Genomic DNA, 22,542 nt, shown 5'->3' on the forward strand with positions numbered 1-22,542 from the left:
GAAACAGGGTTTCTTTTGGCTGACTTGTTGGCTTATGGGAGTAATTTCAGCCGTGGTGGCTCAGTGGTTAGCACTGCTGCCTCGCAGCGCTAGGGACCTGGGTTCGGTTCCAGCCCTGGGCTACTGTCTGTGTGGAGGTTTCACATTCTCCCTGTGCCTGCGTGGGTTTCCTCCAGGTGCTCTAATTTCCTCCCACAATTCGAAGATCTGCAGTTGAGGAGAATTGGCTATGCGAAATCAGTGTTCAGGGATGATTAGGCTAAGTGCATTAGTCATGGGAAATTAGATTAGATTCCCTACAGTGTGGAAACAGGCCCTTCGGCCCAACCAGTCCACACCGTCCCTCCGAAGAGTAACCCACCCAGACCCATTCACTCTAACCAATGCACCGAACACTATGGACAATTTAGCATGGCCAGTTCACCTGGCCTGCACATCTTTGGACTGTGGGAGGAAACCGGAGCACCCGGTGGAAACCCACGCAGACACAGGGAGAATGTGCAAACTCCACACAGACAGTCACCCGAGGCCAGAATCGAACCTGGGACCCTGCTGCTGTGAGGCTACAGTGCTAATCACTGAGCCACCGTGCCGTGAGTAATAGGGTAGGGGAATGAGTCTGGGTGGGATATTCACGGAGGGTCAGTGTGAACTTGTTGGGCCAAATGGCCTATTTCCACACTATAGGGAGTCCATGATTAATTCCTGGCAGTGCCAAGGTAAGAATCTAAGAAGCATGTGTTAGACGAGAGTAAAGGACAACTTGCTTTCTGTACCCTCACCTTGCTGTGGATGATTGGTATTGAAGCTGCTTGTTTTTATATAAAACTGGTTGGAGGGTTTGCTGCAACATTGTTGATATGAGTTGGAAAACAGAAGCAGCTTCACATTTCGGATAGAATGGGTTTAGTGAATCTGCTGTGGTATAGTTTTGTGCCATTGGAGGGCCAATGATATGTAAAGGATGAAATAAATAATTATGAGTACTTAGTTAAGAATGAAGTAAATGATTTGAACATATGAACAAGGAACAAATGTAGGGTACTTGTTCCTCTAAGCCTGCTCCGCCAATCAATCTATCTAGGCTTTCCTAATAAGGCAATTTACTCACACTCTAAGGCTAGTAAACCTCTCTGAACTGCTTCCAACGCATATCCTTCCATAGATACAGTTATCAATATTATGCATAGAATTCCAGATGTGATCATTTCAGTGCCCTGTATGACTGAAATATAGGTTGAAACTTTATTGCTGGAACAGCACAGCAGGTCAGGCAGCATCCAGGGAACAGGAGATTCGACGTTTCGGGCACAGGCCCTTCTTCAGGACTGAAATATAACCTCCTTACGCTTGTATTCAATTCTCTTTGCAATAAAACATAGCATTCTATTAGTTTTCCTGTTTACTTGCTGTATTTCATACTTACCTTCTGCGCTTCATTCACTAGGACGTCCAGATCTCTCTGCAACCTCTGACCATTCAGATAATATACCATTTTTTTGTCCAAAATGGACAGTTTCACACTTAGTTATATATTACTCCTTTTGCCAGATCTTTGCCCACTGATTTAACTGATCTCTTTGTAAGATCTTTATGTCCTCTTCTCAACTCACTTGCCCCCCTGTCAGAAGCATTAAATATGAGTAGGTAATGCTGGGGAAGTGAAATTAAGAGACAGAATTAGTGTAGTTAATTAATTATATTAACTGTGCCAATGAACTAACAAATCATCAAGTTGGATTGCAGTTAGCTGGACATTGGTCCGCTATGTCATGATTGTATTGTTTTCGGTTACTCAGACAGTTATGGTGTCGGAGTCAAAAGAGAGTGTGTTGAGTGGAGTGCTGAAGGTCATTCTACATACCATGGCTTCTAACCAGAGTGCCCACTTTCTGCAACACTGCTTTGCCACACAGCGGGCATTGGTCTTTAAGGTAAGCATAATCAACCTTTGTGAATTTTATGAATTATTTTTGTTGAAAATTGCTTCAACTTCCCAGTACTTTTTCTACCCTCAGCATCTATGTGGGTGGCAAAGTGATTGGCACTCAAAGGGCCAGACACCCGAGTTTGATTCCAGCCTTAGGTGACTGTCTGTGTGGAGTTTGCATATTCTCCCCAGGGCTACATGCAATTCTGGTCTCCTTCCTATCGGAAAGATGTTGTGAAACTTGAAAGGGTTCAGAAAAGATTTACAAGGATGTTGCCAGAGTTGGAGGATTTGAGCTATAGGGAGAGGCTGAATAGGTTGGGGTTGTTTTTCCTGGAGCGTCAGAGGCTGATGGGTGACCTTATAGAGGTTTATAAAATCATGAGGGGCATGGATAGGATAAATAGACAAAGTCTTTTCCCTGGGGTGAGGAGTCCAGAACTAGAGGGCATATGTTTAGGGTGAGGGGGGAAAGATATAAAAGTGACCTAAGAGGCAACGTTTTCACGCAGAGGATGGTACGTGTATGGAATGAGCTGCCAAAGGGAAGTGGTAAAGGCTGGTACAATTGCAACATTTAAAAGGCATCTGGATGGGTATATGAATAGGAGGGATATGGGCCAGGTGCTGGCAGGTGGGGCTAGATTGGATTGGGATAGCTGGTCAGCATGGATGAGTTGGACCGAAGGGTCTGTTTCCATGCTCTACATCTCTATGACTATGGCTGCCTGGATTTTCTCTGGGTGCTCCTCCCACAATCCAAAGATGTTTAGGCTAGTTGGATTGGCCATGCTAAATTGCCCATATGTCCAGGGATGTGCAGGTTAGATGGAATACCCATGGGAATGCGTGGTTACAAGGATAGGGTAAGGAGGTGGGATGCTCTTCGGAGGGTCATTGGGGACTCAATGGGCTGAATGGCCTGCTTCCACACTGTAGGAACTCTATGAATATTTGAGTCTCAAAGCCAGTGGATCTTCTGGTTTTGCCCGACCTGTTTAACCCTGTCAATGAGCAGTCATTCCTGCATTAACATGCTGTGAAGCTGTTACTTGGTCCTCTGTCAGGAGATGCGAAGCTGATCCCCTCAATCTATTGATTGATTGCTCTCCTGCTTATCTTTCTGTAGTTTCCTGAAATGCTGTTTGAGGAGGACACTGAACTTTGTGCTGATCTCTGTCTAAGACTTCTGCGACACTGCAGCAGCAGTGTGGGAACTATCCGAGCACATGCCAGCGCCTCACTCTACCTTCTGATGAGGCAAAACTTTGAGATTGGCAATGTAAGTACATTTTGTGTCTTTAATGTGTGAAACTGTGGAGAGTGAATATTGATTCTAAGACCAATAATCTGAATTATACAACTGGGTAAAAAAATTCACGTTTGTGTCTGGAGCCTGATTGATTTGCTTTAATTCTGACAGTGAAATGAAAGTTGCCTCTATCCACAGGTAAAATAGCTTCTGCTTTCTTCACTCATGAATCGAAAGAAGAAAGCTGCCCTCGTTTGGCATTAAGTTCTCACTTCAAGACACCATAAGGAGGAGCTGATGTGTGAAATGGCAAAACTGCAGTATTGGCACAGCAAGGAGTGCACTTTTATAGTTTAACTTAGTTCACACTTCTGGAATAGAATTGAGGTGTCATCTGTAACTTAGTGGGAGCACTCGTGTCCAAGTCAGAAATTTACTGGTTGTATTCTCAATCTTAAGAGCTCAAAATCACCATACTTCAGTGCAGGACTGTATTAAGCGTGGGCCTGTCTGTTGGAAATGCTCTCTTTTGGATAGAATATAAAACTGACATTTTATCTGCCTTCTCAGGTAAGCATAAAAATCCTAATGCATCATTGGAAGAAGAGCAGGGGAGCTCTCTCACCCAATTATTATCCCTCAACTAGCATCATTAAAACAGATAATCTAGTCAGCATCTCATTGATTGTGTGCAAGCTAAATTCTGTGTTTCCCTCTGTTACAAGAGTGACAGCACTTTGAAAATACTGTTTGCTGTTGAGTACTTTGAACAGCACTGTATAACTGCAAGTTTGGTTATAAATTGAGGTAATGTAGTTCAGATTCAACTCATACTGTCCTTAATGTGACAATGTTGAAACAGCATGAGAAAATTTCTGCAGCGTTCTCCATCCTGACTTTAAGGTGGCGTTTAACTGCAAGCTTTGACATGCAGGTCTGATGATGCCAAAGAATGTGTTATTACAAGATAACCAATCAGTAATTTGGTTAATTTGGAATTATTCTAACGTACATATTAATCATATTTCTGAGAGAAACCCTTTCCTAAACAATCCATTTACAGTCTTCTGCTTACTCACTGTGTACATTTGTGATTGTTCCAATCAGCACAGGCTTCCAAAGTGGTACTTAACATATTAAATGGATGATGCACTGAATGGATGAGGCGACCAAGAAAATGCCTTTTGACAATGAATTATGTATTGAATGACCAAGATGAGTAATTTCTCATCATAGAGATGTACAGCACCAAAACAGACCCTTCAGTCCAAATCGTCCATGCTGACCAGATATCCTAAATTAATCTAGTCCCATTTGCCAGCATTTGGCCCATATCCCTCTAAACCCTTCCTATTCATATGCCCATCTAGATGCCTTTTAAATGCAGCCTTTTAATTGTACCAGCCTCCACCACTTTCTCTGGCAGCTCATTCCATACACACACCACCCTCTGCATGAAATAGTTGCCCCTTATGTCCCTTTTAAATCTTTCCCCTCTCACCTTAAACTTATGGACTCTCCTACCCTGGAAAAAAGACCTTGTTTGTATACCCTATCTATGCCCCTCATGATCTTGTAACCTCTATAAGGTCATCCCATAGCCTCCGATGCTGCAGGGAAAACAGCCCCAGTCTATTCAGCCTTTCCCTATACCTCCAACCCAGCAACATCCTTGTAAATCTTTTCTGAACCCTTTTAAATTTCTTAACATCTTTCCTAAAGCAGGGAGACTAGAACTGAACACAGTATTCCAAAGGTGGCTTAACCAATGTTCTGTATAGCTGCAACATGACATCCAAACACCTACATTCAATACTCTGACCAATTAGGCAAGTGTGCCAAACGCTGCCTTCATTACCCTGTCTACCTGTAAGACATTAAGTAACCAAGGTGCATTCAGCTTCTAAATGGCTACTGCATACATGGGATATTAAGACCAACCAGCCAATGCCAGTGTTTATACTCCATTCAAGCCTCTCCACTTGTCTTTCCTCATTTTAAACTATTAGCATAACCTTCTATTCGCTTCATCTTCATATGCGGGTTTTTAGACACCCCTTAGATGCATCCATACAATTCATTTCAATTGCTCCCTGTGGAGAGAGTTCCAAATTGTTTGCAACTCTTTGGGTAAAGATATTTCTTCTGCATTTCCTATTGGATTTATTCATGACTATAGAAGTGATGGTCCCTTCTAGTTATGCTCTTCCCCACGAGAGAAAATATTGTCTGTGTCTCATCTATTAAAATCTTTGATAACTTTAAAGAATTCTAATAGGTCATCCCTGAGTCTTTTTCTAATAGAAGAGACATAGCCTTTTCTGATATGTATATCCACGGTGCACATTTCAGGTATCATCCGTGTAAATTTTCCTTATGCCCTCTTCATCCTTTTTAAAACTTGGTGACCCAGAACTGTACACAGTACTCTGTGTGGTCTAAGATTTGAAACAGGTTCAGTATAACTTCCATTTTGTTCAATAATGTCTCAAGAAATAAATCCTTGTGCTTGGTTTGTTTTTTTATTATAATGGCCTTGCTGACCTTGTGCTGCCACTTACAGTGATTGGTATATTTATTCTCCTAAAGAAGGGCTGAAGAAGGGCTTATGCCCGAAACGTCGATTCTCCTGTTCCCTGGATGCTGCCTGACCTGCTGCGCTTTTCCAGCAACACATTTTTAGCTCTGATCTCCAGCATCTGCAGACCTCAATTTCTCCTCATATTTATTCTCCTACCCCACCCTAGACTTTCACCTTACAGGTCATGTGACCTACTTACTTTACATACCAAAATATATTACCACATTTATTTAGGTTGAACTTGTTTGTCCATTGTGTCTATTCTACCAGGTTATTAATGTTATTAATCAAATAGATGCATTGAGTGAGGATAAATTATGCATTGAGTAGGAAAGTGACAGTGGTGTGCTCAGAGTAGTTGAGTGGCCAAGTCAATGTTGAATGGTAGATTATGGTAGACCAGTTTATGATTCTGTACATTTTTTTCCCAAACAGAATTGTTCTGGTGAACTGATGAACTGATCACAAAGCTGGACTTGTTAACTTGAAATGATGAGAATTAATTTGGGGTTATCTGGTTGTTTAATTTGCATCATGTACAATGAATCTTCACTTAAAGTTATGGCTATATTCTTAGTAATCATGACTTTTCAGTGAAAGTCCATGGGAGCCAGTTTTAATTGCATTCTAGAGGAACTTCCTTATCAGCAAAACAAATTAAAACACTATACCCTCAAAGTTGAAATGTGTTGCAGTGCTACATTCTGAAATAGTAAATGACATTAAATTTAGAATGTGCTTAAAATTATGAAAGAAAATGTACTTAATGTCTACAGTCTCTCGTCAGTGATCTTGCTTACCATCCTCCTGCTGACTGATCCTTCTGGTGCCTCATTATTTTTAAAAGGGCTCACTTACCTCTTTCTACTGAATTTCCAATGTGAGCAAGGCGTTAGAGAAGAGCAGCAAGGCAGAAATAGAGTTCAAAGTTATTTAAATACAGGCTAATGAGGAGGTGATGGTCTAAGCGTATTATTGCTAAATTAGTAATCTGGAGACCCAGGTAATGTTCTGGAGATCTGGGTTCCCGCCCATTGCAGATAGTGGAATTTGCATTCAAAAGAAACCTGGAATGATGACTGTGAAACCACCAGCAATTATCAGGAAAACCCATCTGGTTCACTAATGTCCTACCTGGTCTGGTGCACAAGTGACTCCAGACCCACAGCAACAGGGTTGACTCTCAACTGCCCTCTGGGCAATTAGGGATGGGCAGTGAATGCTGGCCTAGGCAGTGATGCCATATCACGTGAATGAAGTTAAAAGAAAAATAGTGAATATGGATTAAACAAGCCCCAGGACATTGGAACCACTTAGCTTCTCACTTCCATGCCATTGTAGCTGCAGCTTTGGATTGAATCTGGATCTTGAAAATGAATGCAAATCCAAGCCGAGTAAGTGGTACATGAGTTATTTCAGCGGGCAGGAGGGCATGACTCTGAGGTCAGAAATTGGGGGGCGGGGGGGATGGGTGCCTATTGGTTATGCAGGAACCAGTGTTAAAGTGAATTCTGTACACTAAACAAAGTTGCAGGATGCAAAAACAGGCCATCCGTATAGCACAAAAACATAACAAATAAGCACGGAATTTGGTCATTTGGCCCATTAAGCCTGTCCTCCCCCTCAATAAGATCATGGTGGACTCAACTGAACCCTAGGCTCAGCATAGCCATCAACTCTTTGATAGCTCAAAAATCTATCGAACATTTCTTTAAATACTTCCAGTGATCTAGACGCTTCGACTCTGGAGTGGAGTATGCCAGACACTCGCTACCTACTGGGAGGAGAAATTCCTTCGCTTCTCAGTTTTAAATGTGTCTTTAGTAATTCTGTAATAATGTCCCTATTGCAAGACTGCACCACTTGTGAAAACATCTTCTCAACATCTACCATGTCAAGTATGCTCAGAATCTCAATCAGATCACCCTTCATTCCTCTAAACCTTACTGACTAAAGGCCTAACCTGTTTAGCTGTTCTTGGTAAGTCAACCCTTCATCCCAGGGATTAGCCTAGAGAATCTCCTTTGAACAGTCTTTTTTTTAAATATGGGGACCAAAACATGGTAAAGTAACATTAAACAGGGATGACTTTAAACAAGGACCTACTTTAGCCCTGTTGACGTAGAAAGGAGCCAGTAGCAGTACCTGGAAAGTAGCAACATGTAATTCTGCAATTCAGTGGTCACATCACTTTCACTATTGGTGATTCATTGATACCAAGTTGTGTATTGTGGCTACTGCTGGTGATAATCTGGAAGTTAAAGTGGCTTTTATTTTGCAATATAATGCACTGTCCTTATCAGAATGGGGGGAGACTTGTGGTGTCAGCAGAAGAAATTAACCTTGATCGCCCACTCGTAATGAATAAACGTACACCCACACTTTCACAGTGTATACTGGGAGTTCGTCTTGCATATTAATACTTGAAATAGCCTCAAGCCTAAGAAAAATAACTGAAAAAAAAAGTCTTTCTGCAGAACTTTGCCCGAGTGAAAATGCAAGTCACAATGTCATTGTCATCATTGGTGGGCACTTCCCAAAACTTCAATGAAGAATACCTTCGTCGCTCATTGAAGACCATTCTGACATATGCGGAGGAGGACCTAGAGCTGCGGGAGACCACCTTTGCTGAGCAGGTAGACCATCTTTAAATTGTCAATAAACCAGAGATGCTGTAAGTGCTGAGCAGTTCAGGTTACTTCTGTGGTGAGAGAAAGGCAGTGGTAATATTTCAAGCGCATGACTGGTCACCAGAACCAGTCCCCTAACCAAAGGGAAATGGAAAAAGTCTTTCCAACAGAAGTTGGTAGCCAAATAACGATCCTCATATCCATAAATCCACTGAGTAGACAGGTCGCGAACTGATGATGGCAATAGAACATTTAAATTATCTTCTCACAACATGCCTTCTACATTGCCACATCTTAATCCCTCCTTCCATTTTGAATATCAGTGAATGGCAGGAGGTCTATGTGTCCTAGAAATGGGCTGATCAAAACGATTTCCTTAGCAAAGCACTGGAAGCCAGTCTGATCTCCTGGCAATTGCCTGGAGATGAGAAAACACAGTCAGATGTACCTCTGGAACAAAATTTGAGGTGAACTATACATCATGACATATTTTAATTGAAAGTATACAGAGAGTCGCTTGGTATCACGGAACTTGAATATTGTGTAGATGGGTGCATTAGTCAGGGGAAATGTAGAGTAATAGGGTAGGGGAATGGGTCTGGGTGGGATACTCTTTGGAGGGTCGGTGTGGACTTGCTGGGTCGAAATAGCCTGTTTCAACACTCGTAGGGATTCTATGAAATTCTACGTTGAAAAGAGAAATTGTCTGCTGAAGGTTTTGTTTTATCTTCATTTTGACAAATGTAACAATGATAAATTTCAAATATTCTCAACTATTTTAATTTATTATAATTTGAAATTTGGCATACTTGTGTTTGTACTGGTAAGTACAAGACAAAGGTATTCAGCAATATTTAATGTATTGAATGAATTTCAAAAGTGATCAATAGTTATTCTTTATTTTATTATTAAATTAGGGGAAGTTTTTTTAAAATGACTTTGATGTGATTTCCTGTCCTACTTCCTTTCTATTCAGGTACAAGACTTAGTGTTTAACCTGCACATGATTCTCACCGACACAGTGAAGATGAAGGAACATCAGGAGGATCCAGAAATGTTAATGGATCTGATGTACAGGTACATTACTAATTCTTTGTTTCTTTCTGCTCACTCCAAGATTGAGAGTGTTGAAATGCAGCTCATATCCACCAGCTTTGGACTAACCTGTGTGTCCTGATCTGATAGAATTGCCAAAGGTTATCAGACATCACCTGATTTGCGCCTGACATGGTTACAGAATATGGCAGGGAAGCACTCCGAGCGAGCTAACCACGCTGAAGCGGCACAGTGCCTGGTGCACTCTGCAGCACTGGTGGCAGAATACCTCAACATGCTGGAAGACTGTAGGTACCTGCCGGTGGGCTGTGTCAGCTTTCAGGTAAGAGGGTGAAGGTTCAATCTTGCAAAGTTAAACCAGCAAATGCTGGAAATGGTCAGTAGGTGAGGCAGCATCTGTGAAGGGAGAAAGTTAACATTTCAGATTGATGGCATATCAGAATCTGTCTTTCAGTTCTGATTAAATAACATTAATCTCAAAGATTTACTTTGTTTTTCTCTCTCCATAGGTACTGGCTGATCTGTTGAATCTTTCCAGAATTTTCTACCTCAAGCAGATTTATAGCATCTGTATATTTTGTTCTTTTTTGTTGTGTTATAAGGTGCTGGTACCTGAGGCTAAGGAAAGTGGCAGTGAAGATTAGCTATCTCCAGGTTGAGTTTACCCATTCAGTCAGGTGCAAATAGAGATGTAGTATTCAGATTTTCATGTTGTTGGGTAAGTATTTCTGAGTGTTCAGGACTGCCTCATAACATTGAGTGCCACTTATTGCAGATTAAACAAGGATGGTGTTCATATCCTTTTCGAGAAAGCTGTTTGCATTCTATAACTGAAAATACCTCATCTGCCATTCTAGCTGACAAAAGCTTGGTAATGATAAGAAATGTTTGGGGGCTTTGAGCAAAGTACTAATGTATGTGTGCCCAAAACAAAGTGTAAAAGTATGTAAGCGTCTATTTCTGTGCTGTACATCTCTATGACAACTATATTACTTTGGACCCTTAACTTGCAGTGTGACTCATTCCTCTATCAGCTTTGTGGTCACTGGCCCATATTGGCTCCCACACAAACAACAACTTGATTTAAGCATTCTCATTGTTGGTTTCCCAGCTTTCCCTTCACAGCCTTGCCTTTCCTTATCTCTGTAATTTCCCCTAGCTCCACAACCTTCTGAGGAACTGTAGTCATCTAATACTGACCTCCTTGAGCATCTCTGATTTTAATTGATCCATCACTAATTGCCATACCTCGAGTTGCCTAGTCCCCATGTTCTGGAGGATCTTCTGTCTGCTTCTTTACATACTTTTCTCCTTCAAGGTATCTCTTAAAACCAACATTTTTGACCAGGTATTTCCTTAAATGGCTCAGTGTTATACATTATTTTATAATGCTCCTTCACAGCGCCTTGGAAGATCTCATTATATTAAACTCACTGTATAAATATAAGCTGTTATATAATTAAAGTTTGGATTAAGAATCAGTTTTAATTTATATTTATAATTCTGTGCATTTTCTCCCCCAAAGAACATATCATCAAATGTTCTTGAGGAATCAGCTGTATCGGATGATGTTCTTTCTCCTGATGAAGAAGGCATTTGTGCTGGGAAGTATTTCACAGAAGCTGGTCTTGTGGGATTGCTTGAACAAGCAGCAGCCTCCTTTACAATGGTATACAATATATTTAGTTGTATCTTCCCTCTTGTTTTGTTCTAATTTCAGTCTCACATCCTCTCCGCTTGCTCTGATTATGCATTTGGGAATCCTTGTCCTGGACATTTATTTAACATTTATTTCACATCTGTACACCACCCACTTCCAATCCAGATAGTACTGTTAAAACTATGAAATCCTGAGAGGATCCAAGATGGCGGTAATCTAGCAGGTCTGCCTTACTGAGCTCTGCGCCATAACTCGGGTGAAGTGGTGCTTTTACCCTCCCCAACTAAGCTATTTTGCAGGAAATCGACAGTTTAATATTGGGAGAAGTGCTTCATATCTTTTTTTATTGAGGGAAGATGATTAGAGGTCAAGGACAGAATAAATCAGAACAGGCAGGACACTCCCCTGCAGCATCGGACATGCCCACGGCTGCAGCTGGTGCTCCCCCAAAATCCCGATGGACTCATCTATGCAACAAGGCCTGGCTGCGGAGATCACGAAAATCTGGGAGATGATCGAGGCATCGATTGTAGAGAGTCGCGTCACACTGCAACCGATCTCAGCCATGCTGCAGAAGCATGAGCAGGAGCTGCAGAGTCTCGGGAAGCGAGAGGAAGTGGTCGAGCAGTGGACCACGATGTCGGAGACTGCGGTCAAGTCCACGGTGGGATATATCCAGGCCCTGGAGAAGTAGGTACGGGCCTTGGTAGAACAGGTTGATGATCTCAAATCGCGGTCGAAGATAAAACATCTGGGTGATCCGGCTGTCGGAGCAAGAGGAAGGTGCGCGGCCAGCCAGTTTCTTTGAAGAATGGCTGCCTCGATTTCTGGGCTGGAATGCCAAGGTGGACCTGGTGCAGATTGAAAGAGTTCACCAGGTGGTGGTGCGCAGGCCCGATTCAGACCAGTGCCCCCACCCGGTCCTAGTGCAATTCCATTCCAGCAGGGACAAAAAAAGGTAATGGAAGCCTCCAGATTGCTGGGAAAGGCTCCTCAGACTCGAGTTTATAAAAGATCAAAGATTATGTTTTCTCGGGACTTTTCTGCAGCCATGATCTGCAAGAGGAAGTCTTCCATGAGGTGAAGAAGAGACTGAGGAATTCAATATTCCATCAGGTACCAGGCAGAGCTCCACTTTAATCACAAAGGATCTGTGCATGTATTTGTCTCCTCAGAGAAAGCAAAAAGCTTTCTGGACACTTTGAAATAGACTGGTTGGTCCAAAGAATATAGACAATAATGGTTCTCTTTTCCTTTCCCTTTATTTTTTCTCTCTACCTTGTGTGCTTCTCCTTTCTTTCTATTGTTGTATTACAGAACGTGTTGTTGGTTATCGTTTTTTTTTATCGTGATAATTGAGGTCAAGGTAGACTTGGGGGTGAGTGAAGTCCCCACTTTAAAATTTTTTTTTGTTCATAATACCCTATTTTTATTTATCCTTATCCTGAGTTTGGGGCACGGCTCAAACTAAAAGGAGTTCGGGAGATGTATGTGGGTAGTGTAAGTGCACCCTGTGGGCAGAGGGAGAGTCTCCCATCAAGTGTTTAGTTTGTTGGTTTTTAGTAGAGGTAGTTTTATGAAAGTTTTGTTAATGTAGTTTTAGTGTGTGTGTTTTTTAGACTGAGTCTTTATTTATTTACACTCGGTGCGTTGTGAGTATGGTTCTTCCTCTTGGGGGTTCAAGAGTTGTTATTGAGTGAAATGCGTAAGAGTTTCCTTAAATGGTGCATCTGGGATATTAAAGGGAGCCACTTGCTGGTCAAGAAAAAGAAAGTACTTTCAAGTCTCAGGAAGGAGAGGCTTGATATTGCCCTGTTGCAAGAAGCCCATCTTAATGAGAAGGAGCATCTAAAGTTACATCAAGGTGGATTTGATAGAAATTTTTTTCGTCCTTTAACACTAAGAACAGGGGAGTGTCCATATTTGTCCAGAAGAGTCTCCCATTTAAGTTATTAAGTCAAGTTAAAGATGAAAATAGGCGGTTCTTAATTCTTAAAACTTTAATACACGGTGAAGAGTATGGAATTCTAAATGTTTATTTTCCACCCCTTCCCCCCCCCCCCCCCCCCCCAACGCACCACCTCAAATTCCTGAATGATGCACTTTCTAAGTTGGTTGCCCTTGGAACGTGACATACTATCAGCAGGGGAGATTTTAATCACCTCATGAACCCCACAGTGGATAGAATGCCCAAAGATCCCCAAATGTCTCTCTGCAATTCAAGCAATTGGTTGACTTCTGCGTGGAATTGGGGTTGGTGGATATTTGGAGATGTCTCCACGCTACGGGAAGGGATTTCACCTTTTTCTCTAATCCACACAAGTGTCATACCAGGATTGACCTTTTTTGTTAGCACCTTTGGTGTTTTCCTGTACAATTGGAAACATAGCCATTTCTGATTGTACGGCAGTGTATTTGGAAGTTGAGATTAAGGGCAACGGAACAGGTTCCCAGCATTGGCAGATGGATTCTTTTATACTCGAGGACAGTAAGCTTGTCAAGTACTTCTCGAGTGAGTTCAAAGCGTTGTTGGCTATCAATTTGGGTACGGCTAGTAACCCGTCTATACTCTGGGAGACTGCGAAGGCCTATGCTAGGGGGATAGTTATCTCTTATTCAGCTAGCCGGAAGAGATCGAAGGGAGAGCAGCATCATCTGCTCAAGACACGGTTGAAGGCGACCGTGGCAGTTATTTTGATGGGCTGTGAATGGCTAAATTGGGGTGAGTCACAGCCCTCCGGGTTGCATTGAACCATGCTCACTCAGACAGCTAAGAGCGAACTCTCTTTCCCGATACAAAGGCTGTTTGAGCATGGCGGTGGCCAGGAGAAAGAATGCCCTCCAATCCATCACATCAATTAGGGAAGGCACTGAGTTTCTTATGTGTGACTCTAAAAGGATCAATGTGGCATTTCGGAGTTTATGCACTGAGCTATATTGGTCGGGATGCTGTGAGGATTGATGGGCTAGGATGGATTTTTTTTTAAGAACCTGGAACTTGCAGGCTTGTCCTTGGAACATGCATCTCTTCTTAATGCCCCCTTGACAGTGCAAAGATACAGGAGACAGAAAGACAGCTCCAAAAGTGAGAAGATGCCCAGCGCTGATGGTCTCCTGAGTGAATTCTACAAAGAATTTGCAAATATCTTGTCAGGGCCGACACTGGATATGTACAACTATTCGTACAGTCATGGCTGCCTCCGCCATCCCTGAGAGAGGCTAACATCTCTCTCATCCCTAAGAAAGGGAAGACTCCAGAGTACTGTGCTTCGTACAGTCCCATTTCACTGTTAAAATCAGATTTAAAATTTTATCCAAGACACAACCCTATATTATTAAGGGGACCAGACTGATTTAATAAAGGACCGTAGGTTCTCCAATAATATTAAAGATTACTGAATACGGTCCAAGTGTGTCAGCAACGTTCGGTTCAGGGTTTGGTGATCTCTTTAGACGGAGAGAAGGCATTCGATTGTGCGGAATGGCCATATCTTTTTTATACTCTGGAACGGTTTGGTCTAGGTGAGGTCTTTGTCAAATAGGTGGAGTATAGGTGTATAGTGACCCTCTGGCTGCGGTTCTCACCAATGATGTAAGATCCAGTAACTTCAGTATTGGTTGTCTCCTATCACCGCTAATGTTTACATTGGTGATTGAGCTGCTAGCAGAGGCGATCCGTAGAGACCCTAACATAGCTGCCCCAGAAGTGGGATCATGGGCACATAAGATTATGTTATATGCAGATGATGTTCTCCTCCTCTTATCAAACCCGGCAGTTTCTGTATCCCATTTAATACAATGTATTAATTTATTTGGCTCTTTTTTGGGATATAAGATCAATTTTGCAAAATCAGAGGCTATGCCCCTGGGGGGTCTGATGGGAATACCTGCTTATAAAGGGGAATTACGATTCCCCTTTAAATGGTCACAGAGGGTTTTCTTTACTGAGGCATTTTAGTTACTCCCACCTTTGATCAATTATTTAAGGCTAATTTTGCTCATTTGCTTGACAAGATTGGACAAGGCCTTCAAAGATGGGAGGCCCTTCCAATCTCATGGTTAGGTCGAATAGCACTTATCAAAATGAAGGTCCTTCTTTGTCAGTTCTATCCCATACGAATGCTGATATTTCCCAGGCAAATGTTGTGGAGACTTACTAGTTGGTTTAGTTCTTTTATTTAGCATTACAGGTAGCCCCTCGTTAAGCTTGCCAAATTGCAGTTACCCCAAGGTTGGGGGGAATAGACTTTCCGGCTATTAAGCGATACTAACTAAGCTCCCTTCTGTCCTTCATGAGCGACTGGGCTTGTGAGGATCCGAGATCAATATAGTTGGATATTGAGGCCTTCCAGGCAAAGTGCCCTCTTGCTAGTCTGTTGTGTATGGATAAGATGAGGACAGTTATGGAGTACTGTCAGAATCCAATCATTATTAATACAGAGAGCAATGTGACAGAGCAAATGGTAGTTTATCTAAAACCTCCTTCCTTACCCCTATAATTGGTATGCCGGGAATCCGGCCAGGGATGATGGACCCTATATTCAAACTGTGGGCAACTGTGGGAGTCTGTTGTTTGGGGAGACCTATTTGAGGGGGAGATTGTGATGTTCTTCAACCAAATGAGCCGCAAGTATAGATTGCCCAGCAGGGAACTTACTCGTTACTTCCAGATTAGGGACTTCATCCAAAAAATAACTGCACTTTTGACCAACCCGTATAGATCTGGCACAGAGAGGAGGGTGCTTCATGCCACAAGCATAGTACTCTTTATCACCTATTGGGGTGTGGTGCCTTGAATGACTATGTGAGGTCTGGGAGCAAGGGTTAGATGGGGACATTCCCTCAGAGACATGGGAGGACATTTGGGAGAATGCGAGAATGATCTCGTTCTGTAACAGAACACACGCGATGTAGTTGAAGGTTCTTCACAGGGTTCATTTGGCCCCAGATTGGTTTGTGAAATTCAAAAAGGGAGCATCTCCAATGTGCCCCAAGTGCAAAATAAGCGTAGAACCCTCACTCATTGTTTGTGGTCATGCCACAAGCTTCGTAGGTACTGAAGTTTTGTGGCAGGAGTAATAGAGAGGGGTCTGGGGTCCGAAGTTAAGGGAGACCCAATGTCTGTACTCTTGGGTCTGCCAAATTTATCTTCCTTAGACGCACATGGAAGAAAGCTGTTTAACATTCTCACGTACTGTGCGAGGAAGAACATTTTGATGAGCTGGGTGTCTGAGAACCCTCTGGGCTTGTTGGGATGGCCCAAGTTAATTGTAGAACACATCCCTTTGGATTTCCTCACAAACATGGTGCACCATAAAACGGAACTTTGTTTTAGAAGACATGGCAGCCCTTTTTGAATTACCCTGGAAGCAGACTTGTCTGCCATTTTAATTGGGGGATTTGTTTAGCCATGGTGATTGGGTTTAGTGAGCCTTGTGCCCTGGGAGGAAGAATCCCGAATACATACACGTGTGCTAATTAATGCTCCTGAAGGTTGGAAGTCTTAGGTGGTATTATTTATTTATTTATTTAGTTATAAATTGGTTGTGAGTGTAATTCTGATTTGTTTTGTAGAGTAAGATGGTAGTTAGTTTGTTGTAATTGTTATAATTGTAAAATGTTATATTTATGTAATCTTATAATACTATAAAGAAAAAAAATTCTCAGTAAAAATATCTTTTAAAAAAGCTATGGAATCCCACCACAGTACCATAATGTACTAGAGGAAAATCTCATTGTTACAATGCTAGTCTCCTTTATGGTAGCATAATGATATGCGTGTGCTATGCAAACAAGCTGTAACAGTGTAATGTGCATCTAACTGAAAAGCAAATCTCCTGCATTGATTTCTTTCCTCATTAAGAAACAGTTATCTGGAGGTTGCTGAATGCACTGTGAATGAACCACCGTGGTGCGACCTATCCTGCTTATTAGTTTTGGGCTGGTGGAGGTGTCTGAAAGTAGATCCTTTCCATCCTGCTCTTCAGTTCTAATGTGGATAGTGTGGTTTGTTTTCCTCACCAGGCTGGCATGTATGAAGCTGTAAATGAAGTGTACAAGATCCTGATCCCAATTCATGAGGCCAACCGGGACAGTAAGAAACTGGCAACAATCCATGGAAAACTACAGGATGCTTTTAACAAAATCCCAAATCAGGTATTCTGTGATAACTCAATAGCTGTTTGTTTTGCTTAGTGTTTTGTTCAGTAAATGCAACATTGGAAATACATAATTATAAATAAGCCTTTTGAAAACCTGTACAGTATTCTGTGGCGGTGGGTGTCCTTGTCTGTCACTCCAGCTAAAACCCTTCCTCATTATGGGTGGCACGGTGGCACAGTGGTTAGCACTGCTGCCTCACAGCACCAGAGACCCGGGTTCAAATCCTGCCTCGGGCAACTGTCTGTTTGGAGTTTGCACATTCTCCCCGGGTCTGCGTGGTGATCTGGTTTCTTCCCACAGTCTAAAGATGTGCAGGTTAGGTGAATTGGCCATGCTAAATTGCCCGTAGTGTTAGGTGTAGGGGAATGGGTCTGGGTGGGTTGCTCTTCGGAGGGTCAGTGTGGACTTGTTGGGCCAAAGGGCCTGTTTCCACACTGTAAGTAATCTATTCTATTCGGCACTCCACCCTCCACACTTTGTAAATCAAGGGAGGATGGTCTATTCTGTCAATTTGTCAATGGTGCTGTGGAGTTGGCTGCAGTCTAGTTTGCTATTTCTTTCACTGCAGCACTCTGGGAAGTATGTCATATCTCTGCCTTCATTGCCTTGTCAAATGTATCTAACGTTACCATGCGATGTGCATGAAAACGTCCCCTAGCCCCTCAAGCATTATCAGAGCAAATTTGACCCCTGGGTACATAGACACTCAGGCAGATGAGGAAATGCTTGGTTGAAGAGCTGGGCTTTAAGGAACATCTTATAAAAGAGGAGGTGGACATGATTAGGGAGGGAATTCCAGACCATCATGTCTCAGCTGAAAGCACAGCTACCAGTAACCATGTGGAAATCGGTCAACAGGGGGAGAATTGGAAAGTTGCAAAGAATTCAGAATGGATAATACAGAGATATGAGAGATTCAGGACATGGAGCCATTTGAACAAAAGAGCTAAAGTTGGTGAATGAGGATGTAATTTAGGACAGCAAATTCAAAGATATTGGGTGAATGGGACTTTGTGCAAATTAGGATATGGGTTGCAGGGTTTTGGATGAACTCAAGCTCCAAAGCGTTGCTAGTCCCAATGGATAGGGTTGCTGCAGCTTTCTACCTTTCACAAGAACAAACCTACAGGCATGTACATATGCTTGTCACAAAAAGTATTATTCCCATTTGGAGGGGGACATGATTAGGGAGGTTTAGAAAGCAGTGGCAGCATGCCTGCAGTACCTAGTCCATGCCATGAGATGGCGATGGTGTACTGTTTGGAGATCAGTGATAAACCCACTGGCTGCTACAGTAGTCAGGCATGTGACCAATCACCGTTCAAGCAGAGGCACCAATAAGAAGTAACACACTGAAGTTTGAAATGCATTTAAAGTGTTCTAAGTCAATTCCAAAATCCTATGATTAGAGCTGTAGCTGTCAGTGTCCAAACGCCATTTGGTTGAGTAAAGTGGCTAAAACATTGGTTCAACAGGCCGAGTGCCGTCACTTTATGGCTGATTGCAGTCCAAGCTGTCAAACCTGGTGAGTGACCCTGACTTACATAGTTTAACAGTGCAGGCAAATCCTGATATGTGGCCCTCATGAAAGCTAAACATGGTCCTGCATGGGTATGCAGTCTGCTACTGATCATGAATCTTACTTCCCACGATTAGTTAAAAGTACAGAATATAGATAATTGACTGTCATCCTCGGAAGGTCATAATAATTCCAGATTGCTCAGTATTTGATATCAAGCCACTCTTCAAATAATGTAGAGGGTTACCACAGAACATCTTTAACAAAAGTCAAAATGCACGTAACTGGAAATCTGCTGAGGATAATCCCAAAACATTCTAAGCAATTCGTAGGGAAAATGATCCAGAATGGTAAGTTTGGTTCTTGACATTAATTTTCATCTTCAGATTTAAAGTCCATCTTCTTTCCCAACCAGTCTGAGTGCTAGAATTAACCCCACCAGCCAAAATGTTCAACCCAACTCGATGCTTGGCACATCGCTCGGCAAACCGTGACAGTCTGCTGCTCTTAGAGTTTTGTTACCAGTACCGTGGATTCCTCTTGCCCCAGTCCACTGCTAAAGATGTGGAACTTTGAAGCTTTGATGACCCTTTTCAAGCATTCCCAGTGCTGCTTGTTTTCATGATTACTATTGAGTCCATTTGTCCTGTTGCTGGACTTTATGCACTCTGCGCGCACACCGACCACTCCTGGTAGCCTTGAACTCATTTCCTGGTGCCAGCGTCTCATTTCCTCCTACCCTGAAGGCATGGGTGTCCAAAGCTGTAAAGGTACAACACCAGAATGGTTTGGAATTTCAAGCTGTATAAAAGCAAAGCTTTGTGATGACGCTAACTGCAGGCTGTGTGGTGAGACATGAGAATTTTGTCTCTTGACTTGATCATTGGAGGCAGTGGTTTGGTGGGATTCCTACAGTGGAATGAAAAAAATAAAGCTGAAAATGACAAATATACAGTTGCTCTTTGCCAAGGTGTTGATTGATGTATTTCCTAAATAGTGATCCAGAGCAACTTCTTTCCCCTCCTCCCCCTTTCTTTGTCTGTGGCTACTGTATTCCTTTGGCTTTGATATGAATCAGCCAGTGCCACCCTTTACTGTGGCACGAGCTGGTTCATATCCTTCATTGTGACCTTGACTGTGTACATTTTGAGTTGACACAATCCGTTCTGTCTTGTTCAGTAGCAAATGTATGCCCCTGGCTATAACATTGAGTAATGTAAATCCATCATTGTGACATCGACTAATATAAAATTCTCACTGTGACACTGAATGATATCGACTCCTTTCTGTCACTTTATTTGATATATGCCCTTCACTATCCTATTGATATAAATCCCTTCCCCCCACCATGACACTGAGTGATGTAAACCTCTCACTCTGCTGGTTTGTACAGCCATGTTTGACATTTGCTGCAGCGTTGCCTGATTTTTGCACTTCAGAGTCGTCATTACTAGAACACCATGATAAAACATCCTTTTGCTCATAGGATCTAAGTGGCTCTGAAATGCAGCATCATAATGTGTGTACTCTTGACCTCACGATTATGTATTAGCTCCTGGATCTGTTTGAGTATTCATTGATCAGTGAATTTTGTCTCTCTCGCTTTATTTCTCCCCTTCCCTCTCTCTGTCCATGTGCAGAGTTCTGGCTGGGAGGTAGGCTGCATGCACTCCGTGTGGATTGGATTGTTTGTATGATGATGGTGCTTTTGCATGTTATGGCTGTATCATGTGAGGAGACAACGCACTCTCCAACTGGGAAATATCTCATGTTCTAACTAACTGAGTGCAGGCTTTGGAAGTTGCTTCAGGCAGCCGTCGGATTGGCTAGGGTGGGGAGGGAAGGAATGACACTTACTCATTTCTGTTGGTTTTATTTTTATACTGTTTCCAATGATTTCTTCCTGTCTTTGTTTCCTTCACATTACAGCATTTCCTCGTTGAGGTCAGCGGGCAGGCTGCTCTTAGCTTGTCCCACTTGCTATTTTAAAGTGTGTTTCTAATTTTCTGCCCTCATGCTGACTCACTGTTGAGTTCCTATTGCAACATACTTTGAGATTCAGCCTTGATGTAGTCTAGACAGTGAGTGTCACCAAACAACTTGGAACTGTAGGAAAAACCAGCCTGATGCAGTTCACACTCCTCTACATGCATGTGGGTTAGACGGCAAGGACCAAACTCCTAGGTAATTTTCTATATTCTAAGGACACCCGTACTAGTTAGGCACCCCCCTAATGAAATTCCAATGTAGATTAATAAATTCAGCACAGAGGGATTCTAGCCAGTCAACTTCTGGGCTGTACATCTACTTTATTCTTCTGGGGGATAGGTCTTGCTCAATACTGGGTTTCCTAATTTATGACTAAGAAACACGAGTCAACATCGAAGGAAAAGCTAGAAGACTGCCCAAGATATCTAGCCCTGAACTCTTACCCTGAGATATTGCACTTGCACTTCACCTGAAGCATGAGTTTCACCTGCCTCTGTAAAAGTTAAGACTATTGACATTTTGAGAATGAAAAAGGGTGTCTCTTTGAACACTAACTCGGGAGCAGTATTGGAGGCATTCCTCTGTCAGGCTTTCAGAATAAGGAAGAAAGCTAGGATGCTGAGGGCTGAGAATTGAAATGATGTTGAATTCCAGACCTGTGGAAGGATCACCAGGTCTTTAAATTGTCAAATTATAAGTTTTCAGGTGGGAAATGAGTTCCCCTTCAGGATTCCTAGGGTGTTCTTCCATGTTCTTCAGTGAACTGATAAATCCAGAGGGCTGCCTGAAGAGTGCTTAAAGTTAGTATCACATTGCCTGACAATTCCATAGTCACCCTGTTTTGCTGACTGATGTTTCCCAGTGTGATCACGTCATTTGTAACACTGACCTTCAAGTCATGTTATAACCAAATAATTTCCATCTCTCACATCTAGTGGCTCACACAGCTGTTTCTGCTTGTGTTCACAGCATACCTGGTAACACATCTGCTGGCTTCCTCCCACCAACTCCACAGGAGTGGGAAAGGGTAGTCAATGTGTGGGTTGCTCTTTTTCTGTGTTTTCAAAAACCTGCATAAAAACATTAGACAAAATTTAAATTTGGCTAATTCACTAAAAAGGAACGTGAACATGGTTGGGGTGGAGTGGATGAAAATTAAAATCTTGATTGATTTTAAAACACAAAGTAACATTCTGGTGGATCCGAACCAAGTGCTAGATGTGTTGGAAAATGTTGCTGCTTGATTGTGGCTGTGTTGGATTCTGGGCAGATAATCCATTAGCCCTTGGGTCATAAAACACTGCATCTTGTGTTAAGATGCAGAATGCATACTGCCTGCAGGAAGCAGTGGTTTATTGAGGAAAGCCAGCAGGTTTTATGTCAGTGCGGAGGTGAAGATTTTAAAGCATTAGGCAGGATGCCGGGTGCTTTAATGAAGTCACTTTCCCCTGTACTTTGTAAAGGCGACTGGAAAGTGATTTCTTCTTAGAACATAGCTCCTGTGTGCCATGTAGTCAGGGATGTGTTCCTGAATGTTTTTTCTGTTAATTTTGAGTGTTTTTTTTGTGTTCATCATTTAAGAAAATAGACATGTTTCAAATGCATTAGTTGTGGGTACCATAATTTCACTGCAGTGTATTGAAGGATGTGAACTATTTTGTCATCAATAAGCCCTTGCCTCTGGTAAGTTACTCCTTAGTACGTTGGTACATCATATGAAGGCTTCAGAGGTGACCAGGGTGGAGTTTTAAATTGAGAAACTT

General features: G+C 42.3%; 1 protein-coding gene across 8 annotated transcripts in view; it reads left to right on the top strand.

Annotated features, from left to right (window-relative positions):
- The window catches only part of LOC122552212 (dedicator of cytokinesis protein 7-like), a 176,945-nt gene that overhangs the window by 139,052 nt on the left and 15,351 nt on the right, over positions 1–22,542 (top strand). For 4 of the 8 annotated variants that reach the window (XM_043694839.2, XM_043694834.2, XM_043694837.2 and 1 more), the window contains 8 exons: positions 1,800–1,934; positions 3,060–3,212; positions 8,241–8,399; positions 9,370–9,470; positions 9,579–9,771; positions 10,975–11,118; positions 17,134–17,265; positions 20,431–20,445. In XM_043694839.2, coding sequence (XP_043550774.2) covers positions 1,800–1,934; positions 3,060–3,212; positions 8,241–8,399; positions 9,370–9,470; positions 9,579–9,771; positions 10,975–11,118; positions 17,134–17,265; positions 20,431–20,445 — 1,032 coding nt within the window. The remainder of the gene's footprint in view (positions 1–1,799; positions 1,935–3,059; positions 3,213–8,240; positions 8,400–9,369; positions 9,471–9,578; positions 9,772–10,974; positions 11,119–17,133; positions 17,266–20,430; positions 20,446–22,542) is intronic. The other 4 variants (XM_043694840.2, XM_043694835.2, XM_043694836.2 and 1 more) reach the window with 1 other exon arrangement.

Source organism: Chiloscyllium plagiosum, unplaced genomic scaffold (genome assembly GCF_037043375.1).
Source record: "Chiloscyllium plagiosum isolate Xiang-an unplaced genomic scaffold, Cpla_swu_hap1 HiC_scaffold_45, whole genome shotgun sequence".
Classification (NCBI taxonomy): domain Eukaryota; kingdom Metazoa; phylum Chordata; class Chondrichthyes; order Orectolobiformes; family Hemiscylliidae; genus Chiloscyllium; species Chiloscyllium plagiosum.